At 46.7% G+C, this 18,832-nt stretch overlaps 1 protein-coding gene and 1 long non-coding RNA gene across 5 annotated transcripts; one reads left to right on the top strand and one right to left on the bottom strand.

Moving 5' to 3' along the window:
* Positions 1 to 2,690: 2,690 nt before the first annotated feature.
* Positions 2,691 to 13,719, top strand: LOC115327174. Of its 4 annotated transcripts, none has more exons than XM_029988133.4 (3): positions 2,696 to 2,948; positions 9,899 to 10,586; positions 10,904 to 12,944. In XM_029988133.4, exons 1-2 carry the CDS (start codon positions 2,761 to 2,763, stop codon positions 10,572 to 10,574), a joined length of 864 nt encoding a protein of 287 aa, XP_029843993.2. In that variant the 5' UTR covers positions 2,696 to 2,760; the 3' UTR covers positions 10,575 to 10,586; positions 10,904 to 12,944. The 4 variants fall into 4 exon arrangements, with proteins under 4 accessions (XP_040066521.1, XP_029843993.2, XP_040066522.1 ...); XM_040210588.3 differs by lacking the exon at positions 10,904 to 12,944 and adding an exon at positions 12,982 to 13,719 and having other exon boundaries at positions 2,708 to 2,948; XM_040500972.2 differs by lacking the exon at positions 10,904 to 12,944 and adding an exon at positions 12,973 to 13,719 and having other exon boundaries at positions 2,708 to 2,948.
* Positions 13,720 to 16,373: 2,654 nt separating this feature from the next.
* Positions 16,374 to 18,832, bottom strand: LOC121836089. Its single transcript, XR_006077776.1, has 2 exons — positions 18,766 to 18,832; positions 16,374 to 18,406 (listed from the first exon to the last, which is right to left on the bottom strand). It is a non-coding gene; the product is annotated as an uncharacterized LOC121836089 (long non-coding RNA).

Raw genomic sequence — 18,832 nt, 5'->3', positions numbered from 1 at the left:
CGAGAAGAGGAGGAGGAGAGATGCCAGCTACCTGTTGTCCAGGCAAGTGATATCGCCATTCATAAATCGCAGGGAGGCACGTATGAAAACGTGGTGTACTCGTTATCGAAGTGGCCATCTACATGGGTACGAGGCTGTGTTGTACCCATCGATCTCTGTGACACGTCAGATGAAGTTGGTAAATAGTGTGCCGCCAAGGTCGACAACGGCTTGCTCGTTGTAGGTCTGTATCTCTCGCCTGCAGCACTCTCCAAATATTTCGTGCAAGACAAAAAGAACTACTTCATACCAGTCATGCTGGAAAACATCCTATTAGCCCCGAGAAGTTCGCGTGGCGCCCCCTTACGGCGAACCGGGGTGACGTCACGGCGAGGAGAGAATTTTTCCCCGACTCGGCCCGCTCGTCCTGTGGAGGCTGTGGTGACGTTATCTGTCAGCACGCTCGTTTCTATTTAATTTTTTTTTGCCGTGTTTTTCGTAGGAAGTGTAAATTTTTATATATGAGCCTTTATTGAGGTATGGCCTGTAGCTACAGGCGAAACTTCAACCAACATTTTAGACTTGGTTGACAGGGCAGGCAACGCATGAATCGCAGCTGGTATATGAAAATAAAGAAATATGGCCACAATTGCAGGAGCATCACTATAGATTTACATTTTGCACAATAAATGCTGCTGATGGTATGAATGAATTGGCAGGTTATGTATATTATTTTTTTTTTGTATCTGTTTTTAAACAATATCGCCGAAGCAGAAAAGCTGCATGCTGCTCGGGCAACATGCTAAATACAGTCTGGGCCATGGGGAGAGAATCACAAGTAAGACATCCCAAGTGCTGGGGCAAAGTAAAAAAACAAGGAACATTTATTATATACATTGCTTGCATGTGACCTTTGCTGGATTCGGATAGTATTTCAATGGACTACACGGGTGGTATCTGTGAACTTGTTTATAACAACCCTCAAGTAATGTATAACAAACGTAAGCGAAGGTGTCTAGCTCGTTATTAGCCCCTTAAGCCCTAAAATTGAAATTTTACTTAAATCGAATTGTCCTGAAGCTAAAATACCAGAAGCTTTTCTCACGCAGGCTGTCGCCCTTTACAGGTTCCACATTTTCTGCTGCTAGTGCTGCATCTACCACTGGACAGACGTTCGAAGGCTTGCTTTTACTCCTGTTTGCCTCTGATGTCAGAGTCCAGCTCTAGGGAGTTTGGATGCTGAGGAAGCTTTTGGGGACCTGCAGCAGTGTCCCTTTTAATTGGAAGTGACAATTCAGACTAAACGGTGTATTTTCGGAATATCCAAGTCTGGAATAAAGAATGTCAGGAGAAAGTGTAAACATTGCATATTACGGCACTATTGCGGTGCATAGTTTGGCAGTTCAATACATATCATACAGACAACTGGGGGCAATTCGGCCGTTTTTGCTGCTACCATACAAACTAATTTCCAGTAATTGTGCAGCTTCTAACAAATATGCCTGCATGCGTGTGTAAACTATATAATTAATTCACGAAGAAGCTACATTTATTGTAGCTTCTTCGCGAGCTAATTTGCCGACCACCCAAAGGCCCATGATATAAATGCCACTTCAAATGCCTTGAAAGCGGGATGTAATATCGTCTTAAATCATAAACGTGCAAGGAACAGAATTCCAGCGTCTGAAACACTTGCGCCACCGCTTCACCAACCCCTCGCAAGATTGCCTTGTGTCGTGTGGACGGACTGGGAAATAGCTTTCGGGATTTGTAACCCAATTTTAGAGGTAAAACGGACAAGCAGGCTTATAAGATGTACGAAAGCACGTCAATATCGGCCTAACTCAACGTCTTGTACACCGGGTAAACGAAGTCCAGCTCCTCGAATAGCTTGCGGCACACAACGCCAAACCAGGAAACCTGTGCTGGGAAGCGAGCCAATGCGAGATCGCGGAGCGGAGTACTCCCCCTGACGTCACGGTACACCTCACCCAATCCGGGCGCGGCGACCGCAGCGACGCTTGTGTTCGCTCTCGGGGCTAATTGGCCCCGAGGGATGTGCACTCGCTGTTCTGCTGTGCCATCTCTGGGGAGCACGCTCAAGACATACTGAGGAAATCAAAAACGCCGAGCAGTCTTCGACATAACCGAACTGAAATAACCAATCAGTGCTGCCCTTAATTCATCCCTTAGCCATCGCCATCCAATCCGAAGCCAACAGGCCAGCCAGTGGCGTATGCGCATAGCAGTCGAACCTGAGTCGAACCTTTGTCGAACTTTTCACAAGAAGTTCGAAAGGTCGAAACTGTTCGACCTCGAACTTCGACCGGTTCGCGACGCCCTTATGAGTAACTGTAATCTTTGATACTTTTTGAAGTACTTTTACAGCTCTGGTCGCGCCGACAAGGTTTGACTAGTTCGACCAGAGGAAAATTGGCGACTCCCTCGCCGGGGGGAGGAGGTGGACGGGGTTGTTTGCCAGATTCCCCAAGGGACCTCCCGGCGATAATCTTCATGCCCCGGTGAAAGAAAAACAATGATAAAGACAATGAGTGCGCAGGCGAGCTGATGGATGTTGATTATGATGTAGAAAACCCGAGACTTAACTTAAGAAACAAAAAAATCAGTTTTTTGTTAGTTATTTAGGTTAGGTGGCGCAAGCTACCGCCCGTTACAAAGGGTACAGCCGTTATCGTCTCTGGTTATCGTCCATACCGTCCATCCTTCGGCCATCTTTGGTTTGCGCCAGCGCGTTGTTCAAGCGTTTAGCTCGCTGGAGAAATGGCGCTACGATGGCATTTTCCGACGTCAGATCATAACATGTGGCGAAACAACTTAGAAGCTTTACCTGTGCTTTCTTATGACACGTTCGCAAACTTGTACGCGTCGACGGCGACATCGTCTCGCCAGCAGAGTAACGAAGTGCACACGCTGCCCTCATCGGTGTCGACGAACGTCTGCGACTCAAGGTACGTGAATACTGTACCACTTACTAAAAAGGTTATATTAGAAACAAAGCACGATGTAGAAACAGATCGCTTGTATGCGTGCTCCTTCGAACTCGGGAGCACTTTATTTCAGATTGAGTCGCCACATTTACTTTGTAGGCACGCCGCCATCTACGTACGAGTTGTGTTGGGGAGCGTGGCTCAGCAGAAAACTCTGTTTGCATGAGAACTCGCGTAGGAAAAACGCTGTCAAAAGAGCTTCGCGCTCGCAGCTGCGCCGGCACTGAAGACGCCTTTGCGGTTTATTTGCACTTCGAACATCATAGTGCGTAACCACCTCTATACTGACAACGTCTGCCAGATCGCGGTCGCTACGAGACGCGGCCGCCGAAAGTGAGAAGGTAGAGTGGCAGACAACGGATGAGAGGAGAGGCTAGGGTTCCTCCTAGGAGAGGCATGTAACGGTCGCCTCGCTGTGGCGAGACGCCGAAACACACTTCTCCCGACATGGCCCCCGAAGCGCGCGAACGCTTCTCCGGCCGTCCCATTCGTGCGGAGAGGGCGTAATTGAAAAAAAGAGAAGGAGGCGGCGTTTCTCCGCGGGGAGGCGCCCCCAACCCAGTCATCAACAGCATGGCGCGAGGCTGAAGAGTTCAAGAAAAAATCTTGTCACGTCGAGTTACTGCAACTTATACTTAAAAATGTTTGTGTATTGTGGTAGAACGATGAACAGCTGCTCCGGGGACGTAGATAGAAAATTTGTGATGCTTATTTAATTATTTAATTTGAGATATTCATCTGGAAATGTTACGACTAGCGCTACAAGCGCGCCTTTTGATATATTTGATTGCAATCTGTGGCACGTATAAACCTAGAAAAAGAAAAGCTTCGTATATAAAAAAAAATTAGTACTTCCCTAAATAAAAATATTCATGCTGCAATATATATATATATATATATATGTTTTACCTTCCCACGTTGTTTGGCGTAGCTTTTTGAGCCTCACGAGGTTTGATACTGTATAGCTAAGTCTGCGTTGCCCTTCCTTTAATATATTTAATATTTATTCCACAATTTTTGCGGGTCGTATTGCGGTGTTTGCTTCTACTAGAAGTACCTTTAAGCCAAGGTCACACTGCTTATACGTTATACAAAAGACAGTCTGCAGATATCAGTCGCCACAATATCCGTGGTTCAAATGCTGCGTGCTAACTGTCTAATTGAACTTGTTGCCTTGCGGCATTCGAAGCTCAGATCTCGTGGTGACTCGCGTTTGAATCTGTTCGCAGACTGTCTTTTGTATGATGTACAAGCAGCGTGACCCCAGGTTTGGGAAAAACCTTTGGCGGTGAGGTACAACCACCTCGCAGTGATTTGGCCATTTTTTTATGAACTTCGTGATAATTGTAGGTACTCATTGAAAAGGTGGAGCGTTATCTTGTAAACATCTAGTTTTTGGCACATGTAGCACAGACCACCGTATCCCGTAATGCACTTTTGATATAACTTAATAGATATGCAAACAAACAATGGGATCTCAAGAAAAAGAACTCTGGTTTATCCGCTATCCATTTCCGACAGCCGGCGCAGCCCGACCCGAAGCTAACTTTCAACAGCACGCTGCGCTTTATTTTAGCCCAGTATGAATAGTTCACAAATTGTGCGGCATGGCAGCTCGCTTACAACTGCAACACAAGGTTGATTACAATACCCAATAGTAAATACTGTAAGCATATTATTTTTGCTGATATTATTATTCGACCAATCTGCAGGCGTGGGCAGCTTGTTAAGAAAAATCGCCCGATCTTCCTGTTCTGCGACCAAACACGCGCGGAAAGAACGGAAAAACAAAAATGACAAGTAGAAGTAAACAAAACCACGTGTCACAGTTGGAAAGGAAGGGACACATTGCGACTGGTTTGGACAAAAGACGGGCAAAGTTCTAAATTAGCCACTTTCGCTGCGCACAAACGTAAAAAGAAAAGAAAACAGCAATGTCGTCGTCGCTTGCGGTTGTCTGCGAGAATTCGTTAAGGAAAAGTACCCCTCCGGGGAACCTCTTTACCCCTATTGGGGATGCAAGCACTCGTGCGTACAGATGGTTTACGCCGGCGAAGGTGCACACGTTGTTTAGGCGTGTGTATGTGCGTGTTTGTGGTGAGAAGCGATTGTATGATGGCGGCGGCGCCGCCGGGGACAAAAAGACACGCCGTGCCGCTAGTCCTCTGGAAGAGCATTCGCTGCACACACCGAACCATACAAAAACATATACCCACACACACATGCTTCAGCATCTGTTTATCCACCATTGTGGTTCCTCTCCCAACCCCCAAAAATAATTCCAAAAAACAAGCCGTTAAAAAAAAAAAAAAAAAAAAAAGTAATGGTCGGTTTGGCTTGCTTTTGCCCCCCCTGTAGATGTGAATACAAGGCCCGTACCCGGCCCAGTTCCTACAGATTGCAATCAAATATACCAAAAGGCGCGTTTGTAGCGCTAGCCGCAACATGTCCAGATGAATATCTCAAATTAAATAATTAAATAAGCATGACAAATTTTTTATCTGCGTCCCCAGAGCAGTTGTTCACCGTTCTACCACAATACACAAAAAATGTGTAAGTATAAGTTGCAGTAACTCGACGTAACAAGACTTTTTCTTGAACTCTTCAGCCTCGCGCCATGCTGTCCATGACTGGGTTGGGAGCGCCGCCTCGCGGCGAGTGACGGAGTTAACGCAATTACACTCTTCTGCTGGGGAGCGAGACGAATGAGACGGCCGGAGAAGCCTTCGCGCGCGCGCTTCGGGATCTCGGAGGCCATGCTCCCGAGCGATGGAATGTACGCTCGTGCTCCTCGCGTTACTCGCGCTACCGCTTCTTTTCTCGTCGGGTTTGAAAACCATGTTTTTGGCAGGGTGTAAGATAGACAGCTGGGGAAACGAGAGCCAAATGAGCGACCGGATTGTGTCCCCCTCGGGTTTCTCTTTTTCTGTGGCGCCACCTATGTGGAGCACCGCGAACTCTCACTCCGGGTGGGCGACTGGTGGCGACCGGCTAAACTGACGGACACGGTTTTTCGTGGATTTTCAATGGAGGACTGTCGTGCTCTCGGTTTATTTTCTGCACTCTCCTATACACTCCGTGCGACGCAACTGGCGCGCCGCCGCGCGGCCGGTACTGAAGGTAGGCAGTGAGAACCCCAGAGAAACCGAAACCACGCCGCGTATGTTGGTACGCATTGAAGTCGGAGTGGTGCTGTTGTGCTGGGTTCACAGCATGAAGTGCTGCCTGTGCTGCGTCATGAAGTGCTTCAATAGTTATGCGTCGTACCTCGTGGAGACAAAATGTAGGCGTTACTGGTATGAAAACAAACGCAGAGCGCAAAGCGGCAGTGTAGAATATGTCAGCCGTGCCGACACAGTGGCAGACATGATCGGGACACCAAATTTCTCGCGTCGTACGGTACGGCTCCATCGTTGTCGCTGTCCCACAAAAAACTGTGAAACTTTAAAGTTTCACAGAGCCGTACCGTACGACGCGAGAAATTTGGTGTCCCGATCATGTCTGCCACTGTGTCGGCACGGCTGACATATTCTACACTGCCGCTTTGCGCTCTGCGTTTGTTTTCGTACCAGTAACGCCTACATGTGTCAGCGCCGATGGGACGAACTGAAATGCCATCCCACACTCGCGGGTATGCAGCGCCAATTTCGTTAAAGGAATGCCCTCCAAACAAGTTTCGCCCCCATCGTACATGTCGATGATATTTCCGGACAAATATGGCACGCAATCTGTTCTTCATGAAGAAAGATTCGAACGGTAAAAAAAAGTGACAAATATAAATCTAAAAAAAACAACCATGAAACTCGGAATCACTGGAGAATCGGCGTTTGAGTATGGAAGTTTATGTGGTGTGCTTTCTTTCTTGATCAGCCTCCTTTTGGATGTGGAAACACTGACACCCCGAGTTCTGTAGACAACAATTTTTTTTCTCGGCTTTAGAGCCACCTATCGCAAAGTGGTTCGAACTGGAAGTACCGACAACTGGTCCCTTCCTGCCTGTAAAGTGTGCACCTCCCACGATGAGTGGTATTTTCTGACAGCCTTTGACGGTCAAAGCCAGTTCCCATTTAGTTACGCCGCCCAAACTAAATTTCCACCTGGTTTCGCTATGCCAACTATTTTTGTTATAATAAGTGTTGTGCCAAGTGACGGTCATGTCAAAGTACCTGTGGGCCGAAAATCAGCACCTCGCACAACAGGTTATTACACAACGGCTGACCGCAAAAGCACTTGGCGGCTAAACCGTGTGTGGGCCGACAACTTTGTTTTCTCGGCTTTGGAACCACCTTTCGTAAAGTTGTTTCAATTGGAAGTACAGTCCACTAGTTCCTTCCTACCTCTAAAGTCTTCACCTCCCCCGACCAGTGGTATTCTCTTGACAGCCTTTTCATGGTCAAAACCGGTTGCCATCGAGTTACGCCGCCCAAACCAAATTTTCACCTGGTTTCCCTATGCCACCTTTTTTTGTATAATAAGTGCTGTGTCATGTTACTGTCAAGTCCCCTGTCAAGTCACCTGTGTGCCCAAACCTGCACTTTGCACAGCCCGCTATAACACAACATTTTGGGTCCAATATTGGATATACCGTACAGCTTTATTTCTTTATTCGTTAGAAACAACTTTCACACCTGTAATGAAACTTGGCACACTTCGTGCAGAAACTTAGTGAACATCTCACTCGCCTCCAATATCATCGTTCCAGCAGTCCTACGTTTACAGCGACGAGCGAAATAAATTTCCCACTCAAAGCAATTATGGTGGCGGCCGTCTTGCTTTTCGGAAAATTGCTCCAACTCCTTTTTTGGCTGCAACTAGAGAAATTTCCCCTAATAACGACTAAAACTCGGTATATAAGAAGTGGAGAACAGCTAAATGTTTTTCTTAGGTGCGCCCCAGCACTCATGCAATGTCACCCTCAACGTACCGGCTCAAAAAGCAAAAGTTTCGTCCGTGCGCACTTCCGCCGCCACAGCTTGGCATGCGAAAAGGCGCCACAGGCTGCTGAACGCGCCTCACGGTCGAACGCCAGCTCCTCCGCTAGCAACGCTGCGCGCGTTTTTGAAAGCGCCCCCTATAGTTCCCGCACGGAGTGTATAGAGTTCTACGCAAATCGGATTCCAACTTTTTTTCCTCTCGCCGCAGCGCCATCTGTCGCAAATTGGGGGTACCCGCAAGCAGACGAGTACACAATCCGGTCACGGCGCTGCGGTAGGCTTCTATGGGCTGTTTCCCCACCTGTCTATCTTACACCCTGGTTTCGGGTCCTCGCTGCTGCAAAAGCTGTGCGCTGAATTCTGGAAATCCTCTCTGCTCCCAGGTCCTCGCGCTCCAAATCTGCGAACGGGCGCTCTATGGCTCCGTCGTTGAACTGCCAAGCTTTTTGAATATGGAGGAGGCTATGCATAGTGGCATGTCAGTGCACTGACATGTTGCAAAGACACAAAGTGGTAAAATCTTTAGGACGCATCAACGGGCTCCCACTTTCCTGTGAGTGAGGCAGGCACGTAGCCAGGATTTTGCTTTGGGGGGGGGGGGGGGGCTTGCCCATGACAAAATGCTGTATGAGGGGGAGGGGGGAGAGGAGGTCCCAGCAAAATGGACGATTTCGGGAGGGGCCCGGGCACCATGGGCCCCCCCTCTGGCTACGTGCCTGGAGTGAGGCTTGCTGTAGGTTGGAGCTATACCTTGGCGGCGTGAATTACCAGCGCTTAATGCCACCGAAGGCCAGCGAAGAAGCTTACAAGCAACAAAGCACTTCACCTTAACTCACTTTGCCTGTTTTCTCTAATTTAGAAGCACAATATAGCAAAAGGAGACATTATCATGCTGATTTCAGTTTAATGCTTCTTTTTGAAAGCAAAGCGTGTACTTCAAATAAATTATCCCAAAAAAAAAAATCTCTTCTTAGCATGCATTGGTGGCATGGTTTCCACCATGCCCATTTTTTCACTATTTTAACATGTGCCTGTGTATGTAGTGCATACGTTCAAAGGGATGTTGAACCAAAATTTGGAGCTCACTAAACAAGGCTGGAGCAATAGGTGGGACACCGCAAAGCCCAAGAGCATCACTTGTACAGCGATATCTCTTATGGATTGCCATATTTTTGATAAAGAAATGCGTGCCTGAACACTGCCAAGGAGGCCGGCGAGACGTGTGACGTCTCAATTCTCATTCCCTCTCCTCGTGGTTTCGTCCCTTGGAGCAGGGGAGCTGAAGCGAGGTGGGGAGTAGAGGCCCCACTTCCCCTCATTCTCAATTTTTAGAAGAGAATCGGGATGTCAGATTGCTTGCTTGATCGCGCCCTTCTTTCCCAAAAATACGGCCATTCGTTGGAAATATTGATGTACGAGTCGGTCCCTTCGCCGCTGAGTATCACGCCTTTCTCTCCTCCATTGAATTTGTTATCACAGTAGCCACCTCAAAGAATCACTGCTCTCACCTCCCCATTGTATTTTTGTACGTCTAGATTACCTATGTAAATTACGCCCAATTCGATCATCAACTGTATCTCACCAGACTTCCACACTACCATTGGCCATCGAGGATTGGAATTCACTACCTTATAAGTTGTTTCTATTAATGATGCTACTAAATTTGTTGAAGCCATTACCCTTTCTTTACCTAACCCACCTAGGTAGTGTTATAATTGTGTTTACACAGTGGTTATAATTGTGTTTACTGTTCTGTTTTTGTTCTATTGCCACCCTTTGTATAATGCCCCACAGGCCCTCAAGGAAAATAAATGATGATGTTTTGGAGTTCGTAGAGTCCTGTTCAACGCTTCCGTGGCCTCATTTTGCGAAATTCAAATTTCGGTTCACATCCCTTTAAGGGGTTCGTTGATGATTGTACCGAATTTGTTCTGTGCAGTTTGCAAATTCTGTTCTCTTTTCTTTTTATTTCCACAGCCTCGGCATCGTGTATGCACGAGCCACTTGCTACGGGAACCAAAAGAAGACTGGCCCCCCCCACAAGGTCCTCATGGCATTTGAGCTGGACAGTGGCGCAGTTGCCGGTGCAGCCTGTGCCTGCCCCACTGGGACAAGTGGCACATGCAACCATATTCTGGCTACGCTACGCCTGTTGGTCCTTTTGAAACGGAAGGGCTTCGAGGAGGCACCACCGGAGCTCTCCCGCACGGAGCTCCCTCGGCAGGGGAAGCGCCCCCGAGGTGAAGGCGCTCGGCCGAGTGTCCAAGATACAGAGTGGGGAAGCCCTTGTGAAAGCGGCGTGCCTGTTCCCGTACCAGTTCGGTTTCTTGATGCTCGTGCCAGGAGAGAGGAAGAGCAGCGGCAACTCGACTCCTTTCACAAGCTTGGAGAAAGTCTCAAGAGGCTGGGGAATCACACCTTCGCCGCTGTCCTGCTAGCTGCCAAGGGGCCCTTTGTTGAAACAAAACTCGGCCTCGCTCATGTTGGTTCGCCACTGTCGTACCAGCAGGCAAAACTGCCGTCGAGTTTCCAGAGACAAGTCTCGCCCAACATTTCTATGGGAAGCAGCACCCTCAGCCCAGTCCCAGAGGCGCTCCTTTCTGATGCAGCTTCGCCACATGCTTTTGCAGACACTTCCAACGTCGGTGAATGAAGTGGGTTGAAGGTAAGTGTTGACTTAAGCATAACATTTCAACATTCTTTCCTTTAATTTTTGGCCACACTAACAGGCATTCATTTTAACACTGTTTGTTGATCGTAGCTTCGTGACATTGCAGCCTTAAATAAGTGTGCAACTCTTAGAGTAGCTATAATATGTATTGTAACGTGCAACGTTGAGTCAATAAAAGACAGCTGCTGGAAGGGCACGCAATGACCGGTCCCCGTGGGAAGAAGAGGCAGAGTTAGTTAGAGTGGCTGGTTAAGAGCTAAGCGTCCTGCCAGCATGGAGTGTTTTCCTTTATTGTGGTTTTTTGCGTGCAGTCGTGAACTCACTTTGATTCGTTACAAGTTGTGGAGGTGCTGGGTAGCAACCCAACCCGTAAGGACACCCCAATCACAAAGCGACAACGAAAATGCCATCGCGAGAGGCGAACAGCGGTTTGCTGCTGGGGCGGAGACAACAACGATGCGGCGTCGATGGCAGCATCGTCGAGTGACGCTCTTAATCAACAGCTGCGTCTGACATAAGACAGTGCTGGCCATGGGCACCACGGCTTTGTGATGGGTGAGCGATGTCTCCTTGTCATCATGTGGCGGGCGGCCATCATCGGCACGGTGCTTGACGGTGACGTCTGGACGTAGCAAGAGCGGTCGCTGACTGCACAAGCAACGCAACGTCGTTCCGCAACAGCGCTGCGTGCGGTATGCCGTCAAACCCCAGGCCTGTTTCAAAGGTGGCGGCAAGCCCTATTGCCCTCTGTTCTGACCCATGCCAGTAAAAAAGGACCTTGGCTACGGACATGACGAAACAATCTCAGAAGTTCTGGGCGAATGGATATAGGCATGCTGCTCGGGAGTCCGATGATCAAAGTCATGGTGGAAATTTACGGCCCGAATCTTCAGTATAACCCGCGATGGGCACTGCCTATAAATCTCACCCTCTCAAATTACTTTTGTAGAGAAATGGTTCAGCCATGAATTTAAGGTGAAAAACATCTTACCATGAACTCCAGGAGCGCATGCGAGGAATTAACGGAGAACCGAGTGCAGATTGGACCATTGACAGTTGGGGTGGCATGTCTGTGGGAAACGAGTGCCTGCAGAATCTGCCACCACTGTGTGTTCATTGAATAAAGCCAACTGGCACGGTTCATTGAATAAAGCCAACTGGCACGAGCAATCCTTGGTGAGGTGGGTTGTAGTGGCAGAGAAGTGTCGTGTGAATCAACGAGAGCCGTCTGAAAGGCTCAGACATTTTGTTTTTAGGTTTATTGTGTTGTAGATTGCGTTAATTATTTGGTTCCCTGTATTCGTACAGGCAGCGTCGGTGTGCTCAAACTAAGGTGTTAATAGTTGTAACTGGACAATGTTCATCCCCCCTGAGTTAATTGTTACGACATGTCTTGTGTAGAGGTTTTCAGTGCAGACATTGCAAGTTTTGAGTATACATTGATATTGCAAATTTTGACTGTAAATATCCTAATGATTGTGGTTGTAAATTCTTGCTTGTATGTGCAAATTGTAAGTGTGGAATTAGTTGAGATGATGCATTTTGAACTGTGTGTGGGTTACGACTGAGTGTTTCCAAGTCTTCGTATTTTGATATAAAAGTTTAATCCATTGAATATTGTGCATGTGTAAAACTTTTGGTACAAGTCAGAGAGTTTATACTGAGAATGGGACCTCTTAGCTAAAAGGGGAGGAATATGTAACGTGCAACGTTGCCCCAATAAAAGACAGCTGCTGGCAGGGCGTGTGACGACCGGCCCCCGGGTGAAGATGAGACAGAAGTGGTTAGAGCGAAAACAGTGCTGGTTGAGAGCTGCGTGTCCCACCAGCGTGATGTGTTTTCCTTTGTTGTGGCCTTTTGCGTGCTGTTGTGAACTCGCATTGATTCAGTATACAGCTGTTGAGCCTTCTTTTGCAATGAAAAAAAACTGACATAAAGCTCAAATGTAAAAGCAGCTGCGATGCATGCAAAAGGTAGATGGACAAGGAATGCACAAGTGCAGAATACTTATTAAACTGTTTCACGGCAAGATGGGGAAAAGATTTGCAACTGTATTTTATGAGAAACAGTGGGTTTTTAGAATGTTTCAGTGCGAAGGTGGCATCTGCTTTCCTGGCATGCTTCATTCCATGCCGAACGCCGAATGTTCACATTCAGATTTCTTTAGTTGGCAATGCCCCTGCTCAGCTTTGGATGTATAGACTGAGGCAATTTTGTCATTTGTTAACATGTGCATCGCATGACTGTAACATAGGCAGTACAAGTGGGCAATGGAAAGCGTGTAGGGAGCAACTCCAGCCCTCAGACAAATTCTCCATTAAACTAACAATCAAAGAACAAACTGTTCAAGTTTTGTGTTGTTTGCTTTTATCTCTTGCGGGAAATCCAGGAGTCCCGAGAAGCCCGAGAGCTGGAAGTGAACTCCAGGCACAGAGCACACGCTGGCAAGAAGTTCGGCTGAACCGGTTGACTGTGTCGTGCTTCGACGAGGTGGTCAGGAGACAAGTGCATTGAGAGAGGCTTGTGCTACTTGTTTGATCCAAAAATTTTCTCACATTCGAGCAGTACAGTCCAAACTAAAACATTTAAGTGCGGCATGCGAGCGCTGCAGTATCTACACAAGAAGTTGCAGCCAACACAGTATTTTGCTTTAGCACCTTGGGCCGACGGCGCATCCCAGTTGCTCATGGCTAGGTGCCAGGCCCCACAGGCTGGTATATGACCTTGAGGAGTTAAGATATGGGGGCCTTGAAGTTAAATGCCACTGCATATGGGGCCCTTGAAGTTAAGTGTCCCTACTCCTTAAAAAAGCACTAAAAAGAAATTTTTTTAAAACAGTTGAGACACGTATGTCAAAAAATGAACTTTATGCAAACATAAATTTTCTTTTGAAGCAATACTGACGGCGTAAGATGTAGTTTAAGTTCTGCGCGCAAAAATCATGACATCACAGAATGGTCATACTCTTTCCACCTCGATGAGATGGCCAAGTCGATCTACCTCCTCCACGAGTTTGTGTAAAGTCAAAGCTGGACATAATTTTTTTTTTTTTTTTTAAGCATATGTTGCCTTACGATTTTAAGAAGATCACTGCTTAGTCCTGCGTGCAAAAGCAAAGGTTATACACTCCGTGCAACGCGACTGGCGCGCCGCCGCGCGGACGGTACCGAAGGTAGGCAGTGAGAACCCCAGAGAAAACGAAACCGAAATCACGCCGCGTACGTTGGTACGCATTGAAGTCTGAGCAGCATGTATCTGTATCCGAACTGCTGCAAAGATGTTTTAACCCCTTAATCATTTTTTTTTGCAGTTTTTTTCATTTGGTTGACTTTTAAGTAGGGATGCCGCGAACTTTTTTCGAATCGAAGTTTCGATGATCGAATCAAGCGGTTCAAAAGATTTCGATTTTTCGAATTGTCTACACTTGTTAAGCTAAGAAGTTCGACGCTTTTCGAACCGTCGAACTTATTACGCTAATAAAATCGATCTTTTTTCGAACTTTCGAACTTATTGCGCTGCAAAGTTCGATGCTTGTCGAACTTCCGAACTTGACTGACCAAACAATTCGATGAATTTCGAACTTATTTATCAAGATAATTCTAAAAGTTTCGAACTTTCGAATCTTGAAAAGTCAGAAGTTCGACGAAATTCGAACTTTTAGGGTAAAAGTTCGACGTTCGTCAAACTTCGAAAGTCCGGCGGACGGTTTCATTTGAATTCAAGTAGTGAGGTACATTCGTAATTTCTTTTCTCGAACTTTTACATGCGGTGCTGCGTTCCTTACGAAAGACAATGCCGTTTGCTTCAATGTTCTGACATGCTTAGTTTTAAAGAAATAAATTCCCGAAGGGGCGAGGAAGGACGACGGGTTTTTGACGATTATCGTTTGTGCCAGATTTGAAGCGCGCTGTAGCCGAAGCTATTTATGGTAGAGATGTTATACTTTTTTAAGAAGTATAACATCCCCGTCTCTCCCCGTATTGTTTTCTTTAACAGTCTGAAACATCTGGAAGGGAACTGAAGCCCTCCCCCTCCCCCCCCCCCCTGCTACCCTCTTTCCACCCGTTTTTTCTCTTCTGACGCCACATGTATGGTAGAACGCTCCTCGACCTCGAGTTGTGTCGGCTTTTTGCGAGGCGATTCCCCCGTCCCAGAAAATAAATAAACCCCCAGGACAATTACAAACTTAACTTGCTATATGCCAGCGTCACTCGGGCGGCGTTCGATCGGATTACTACCAGCGTGCAAGGGGTGGCGAGGTAGTTTGCCAGGTCGTTTCGAGGTTTTTCTGAGCCTCAACCTACTGCTCGCCCTTGGCCGTTTCGAACTGGATGAGTCTCGTAAAACAGTGTGTTTTCGTGTGATCACTACTGCGTGATGCAGGTTAAAGACCCCCCCCCCCTTCCCCCCCCGGGCTGGCGGTCACAATTACTGATCTATGGTCACACGTCACTCTGCACTGGCAAATATTCCAGCACATCCGGGACACTCGTCGTCTCATTTAATTGCCTGACCAACTTCGCAGAATCTAAATATCACCACCCTAACTTTTCTAAACTTGATTTTGTGAAAACTAGTGAGTCGTGAAAACGTTATTTGAAACAAACTGTGGAGGAACTTGAAAACCGGACTTCGAACTTTGAAAACTTGGACTAAAAAGAAATTCAAAATCTTCTAAGATTTTTTTTTTTTTTTTTTTGAATTTAGCGTTAAAAGAGAATCGAAACCTTCGAACTTTTCTAACTTTATGCAGAAAGAAATTCAAAATCTTCGAATTGTTCGAACTTCATGTCTATAAAAATTTGAAGCGTTCGAAGTTTTCGAATTTTATTTCCAAAGAATTTCGAAGTCTTCGAATTGATCGAACCTGAAGTAAAAAAATATTCGAAATATTCGAATCCGAAATTTTAGAAACCGTGAAAGCTTCGAACTTTTCGAATTCGAAACTCCACTGTGATTGAAAGTTGCGAATTTTTCGAATTCGAACCTCGGTCGGTACGAAAATATCGAAATTTTTCGAAATCGAACCTCGGTTCGCTTTGCAAATATCGAAACTTTTCGAAATCGAACCTGGGGTGGTTTGCGACATCCCTACTTTTAAGAACTATTATTGCACATCTCCACCACTGGTCGCTATATTTAAATTTACAATAAAAAGAAGAAAGCACGTGCTGCCATCTCTCGCCAGCTTTGCAAACTAAGCTCTGAACAAGCCTGGGTCGTCCAAAACAGTCAAGGGGTGAGCGAAGCGGCACAGACAAGCTACACTCGTCCAAAATGGTCTCCACCTGTTTTTTTGTTGCAACTTTTTTTCTCCCATTGAGATTACCGTTTTTTTTTGGCACAAAAAATTACTACCGCATAATATTGAGCATCCATCCATTTCATAGTAAGCGCCCTGATCAATTTAGCAACATTTAGGAAGTCTGCTAAAGGCATATGATGGCCTAGCAAGTGCCCATCTGGCAGTTTTTTGTGATCTAAATTTTGAGTGGGCGCTTGCTCGAGAATTTATGGTAGGGTGGAAAACGTCGGAAGTTTCAAGCCTGATGTCTTGAGAGTCTGCTGGGTTGCTCTTGCATTTTGATTCTCTCTACTGTTTAAAACCTTTCAGCAAATTTTTTTTTATTTTTTTTTTTATTGGTAGTGCCTGAATACAGTCTTTTGTGCAGCATTCAGTCATTTTTTTTTAATGTGAAAAGGTAATTCCAGGAGGAAGGTGGATGTGTTTGATTGTAATTAGTCTTGTATGTGACTGTTTCAAGAGTAAAAAATGCAGACTACAGCAACACTTGTCTCTTTATTACAAGCTTTTTTGATACTTTTAGGCTGCAAAGGGCATTACATATGGGTGGTGCAAAGCAATGTGAAACGAGCAGAGGACGACATAAAATATATTGCAGAACGAAGAAAAAAAATGCATGCAACAACCAAACTGTGGACTATACTTGGGGTAATGTTTTTCTTTTCAAAATGAGCTAAATTCAAAAAATGTAAACTAAGCCAATTTTGTGCCAATTCCAGGCGCACGCTCGAAAAAAAGTAAAAACCGGCATCGTTGGGTGCCTGCTCCCCTCTGCAGGCACCAAATCTTGCGCTCGCCAACGTGAGGCCAGCATAAACCGATGGTGCGCACAGCTTCATAGGGCGGGCTATTCTAACAATCCAATCCTTGCCACCTTAAGAAAATTGGCAAGACAACCCTGGCATAAGCCGGCCACCGAGACGTTGCCCACCACAAGAAGACCGGCTCGCATTTCGTACATTCATGTGACATACCGCCACTGAAAGCGCTTGCCTTCAAATTCGACACAAAAAGTCGTTTTTACGTGCAAATCTAGGCTCGGCGACATATGCAAGACCGTGATCAGAGGGACACCCCTCCTCCCCTTCACCTAGCTGCACCAAAAAACATGCAAGTTCACCATCTGCAAGGCACAAACTGTGTATGCGATCTCCCAATGCTGTGGGGCGAAGATTCCAACCACCCGATTGCCATTCATGGGAGAAAATGCCCTGGCAGCGCACCTAATTTCGCCGCCGCAACCCTGGCTGACCACCACGAGCACGTCGGGCGAGAAATACTTGAGACCTTTTGGATGGCGACAAGCCCGCAGAAGAGATACATTCCGTCAATCTCTCCATCACAAAAAAAGTTGGCTTTTCCGAGGCCGACGATGGATACTGTGCTCCGACGAACACGTCGATATGACGAAGTCACCAGCAAAGGCGGCTACAGAGACCCCCTTCATCCCGTCCACACCGCCTTCCTCTTGGAAGTTTCCTCGCAATCCTCTTGCCTTCCCCCCTTTTCCCCCAAGCGTTTCCCCTTCCCACAAAGCGGTTGGGTACCGTGCTTGAAGTCGAAATTAAGTGTAGTTGAAGTTGAAAGATTGTCCCGTCTGTGTCATCCCCTGTGTCTCTTCTTTCTATCCATGACATGCACATTCTTGAGACCGTCGACTGTGCAATGCAGACTGTGATCTAGGTCAACCTCAAACAAGCCAAGGCACAACCTCACCACCACAACCAAGAACAGCCCATTCTTGCAGATTAGTTCTCTCTTGCGGCCCTTATCAGATCCGGCTGCACTACCACCTCCAGTGTGCAAAACGTTGCATCCATTGTCTCCTGGGTTTAAAAAGAAAAGCAAGGTCACTGAGCCTTCATATTTTGGCAACCCAGTGTGGAGCATGATGTCTTTGTTGATGAAAAAACTACATGTCCTTTCTTTTTCTTCGGCAACTTGAAACGCCAGACTCACTTGCTGCTTGAAGCTCACGCACTGTAGCCATCGCTGATCCCAGCTGTTCTCTGAGACTACTGCAGTCGTCGCAAAGTTTAGTGATTTCTTTCTCTTGATCTTTGAAAGTGGTCACAAGACGTCCCAAAGCTGCACCTGAGAAGTCCAGTCCAGCAGGTTCCAATGAGCTTTCCCTTGGAGCTTCCATGTCAGTGGTAATAAAGGAAACTGCATCCTCCTCTACAGTGTCGTTGCAACTGTCAGCTGGTTCTGGCGTTTGTAGTTCCTGATCCGGTGGTTCGACAGCTTTTCTGAGTGGTGGTTGTGTGTGCTACTTCGGCAGCTTACGAACATTGTGCTGCTTGCTGAAGCTAGATACTGACGGCTCTGCTGAGTCTCGGAGGAGATTATGGCCGCTCGCTACACCAGGTACAAAGTCACACTCTCAAAAATGTTTGGAGCATACCTTGGTGTACTTCGTCACTCGGAAATGAGCATCTTCACCTCTCTTAACGGAAATACCCCAGTTCTTGCGGAGCTTTTCATTCTTGGGGAAACCATGAAAGGATACCTAAAGGAGATGCAACAGAAAAAGTTAAGAGATGATCTCAACACTTTTATGTGCAAAAGGACATGCTGCTACACGTTCACTAACATGGGAAGGGGAGCAGATCCAACGCTATGCTACAGGTGACTATAAACTGACTTCTTCACAGCTACTCTGTGCTGGGAATAACTAAGATATGGGAGCTTTGAACACTGACTCCCGTTTCATCAGGAAGCAAAAACAGGAGTGTGGCTTGGAGTACTCGAAATGTACACTGGGAATGTGCTCCTGGCTCGAGTATCTAGCACGATTCGAGATTTTCAGAGTACAAGACAAATAACCATGTCAATAGTGCAGAAGGTATCAATCCTCCGCTACTCAACTTTATCAGAAAGGCGCTCATCGCGGCACCCATCGCGAATGCGTCGCGAGGTAGAGAAGAAGGTCAAC

Source organism: Ixodes scapularis, unplaced genomic scaffold (assembly GCF_016920785.2).
Source record: "Ixodes scapularis isolate PalLabHiFi unplaced genomic scaffold, ASM1692078v2 PGA_scaffold1__304_contigs__length_218370807, whole genome shotgun sequence".
Classification (NCBI taxonomy): Eukaryota; Metazoa; Arthropoda; class Arachnida; order Ixodida; family Ixodidae; genus Ixodes; species Ixodes scapularis.
The sequence above is the reverse complement of the archived record's forward strand: the minus strand, read 5'-3'. Positions and strand labels throughout refer to the sequence as shown.

Excerpts from the sequence above, each read along its gene's own strand:
- LOC115327174 (XM_040210588.3), top strand. The coding sequence starts at position 2,761 with ATGGCGCTACGATGGCATTTTCCGACGTCAGATCATAACATGTGGCGA. Across the intron at positions 2,949-9,898 it reads ACGAACGTCTGCGACTCAAG|CCTCGGCATCGTGTATGCAC; the intron begins GTACGTGAATAC and ends TTATTTCCACAG.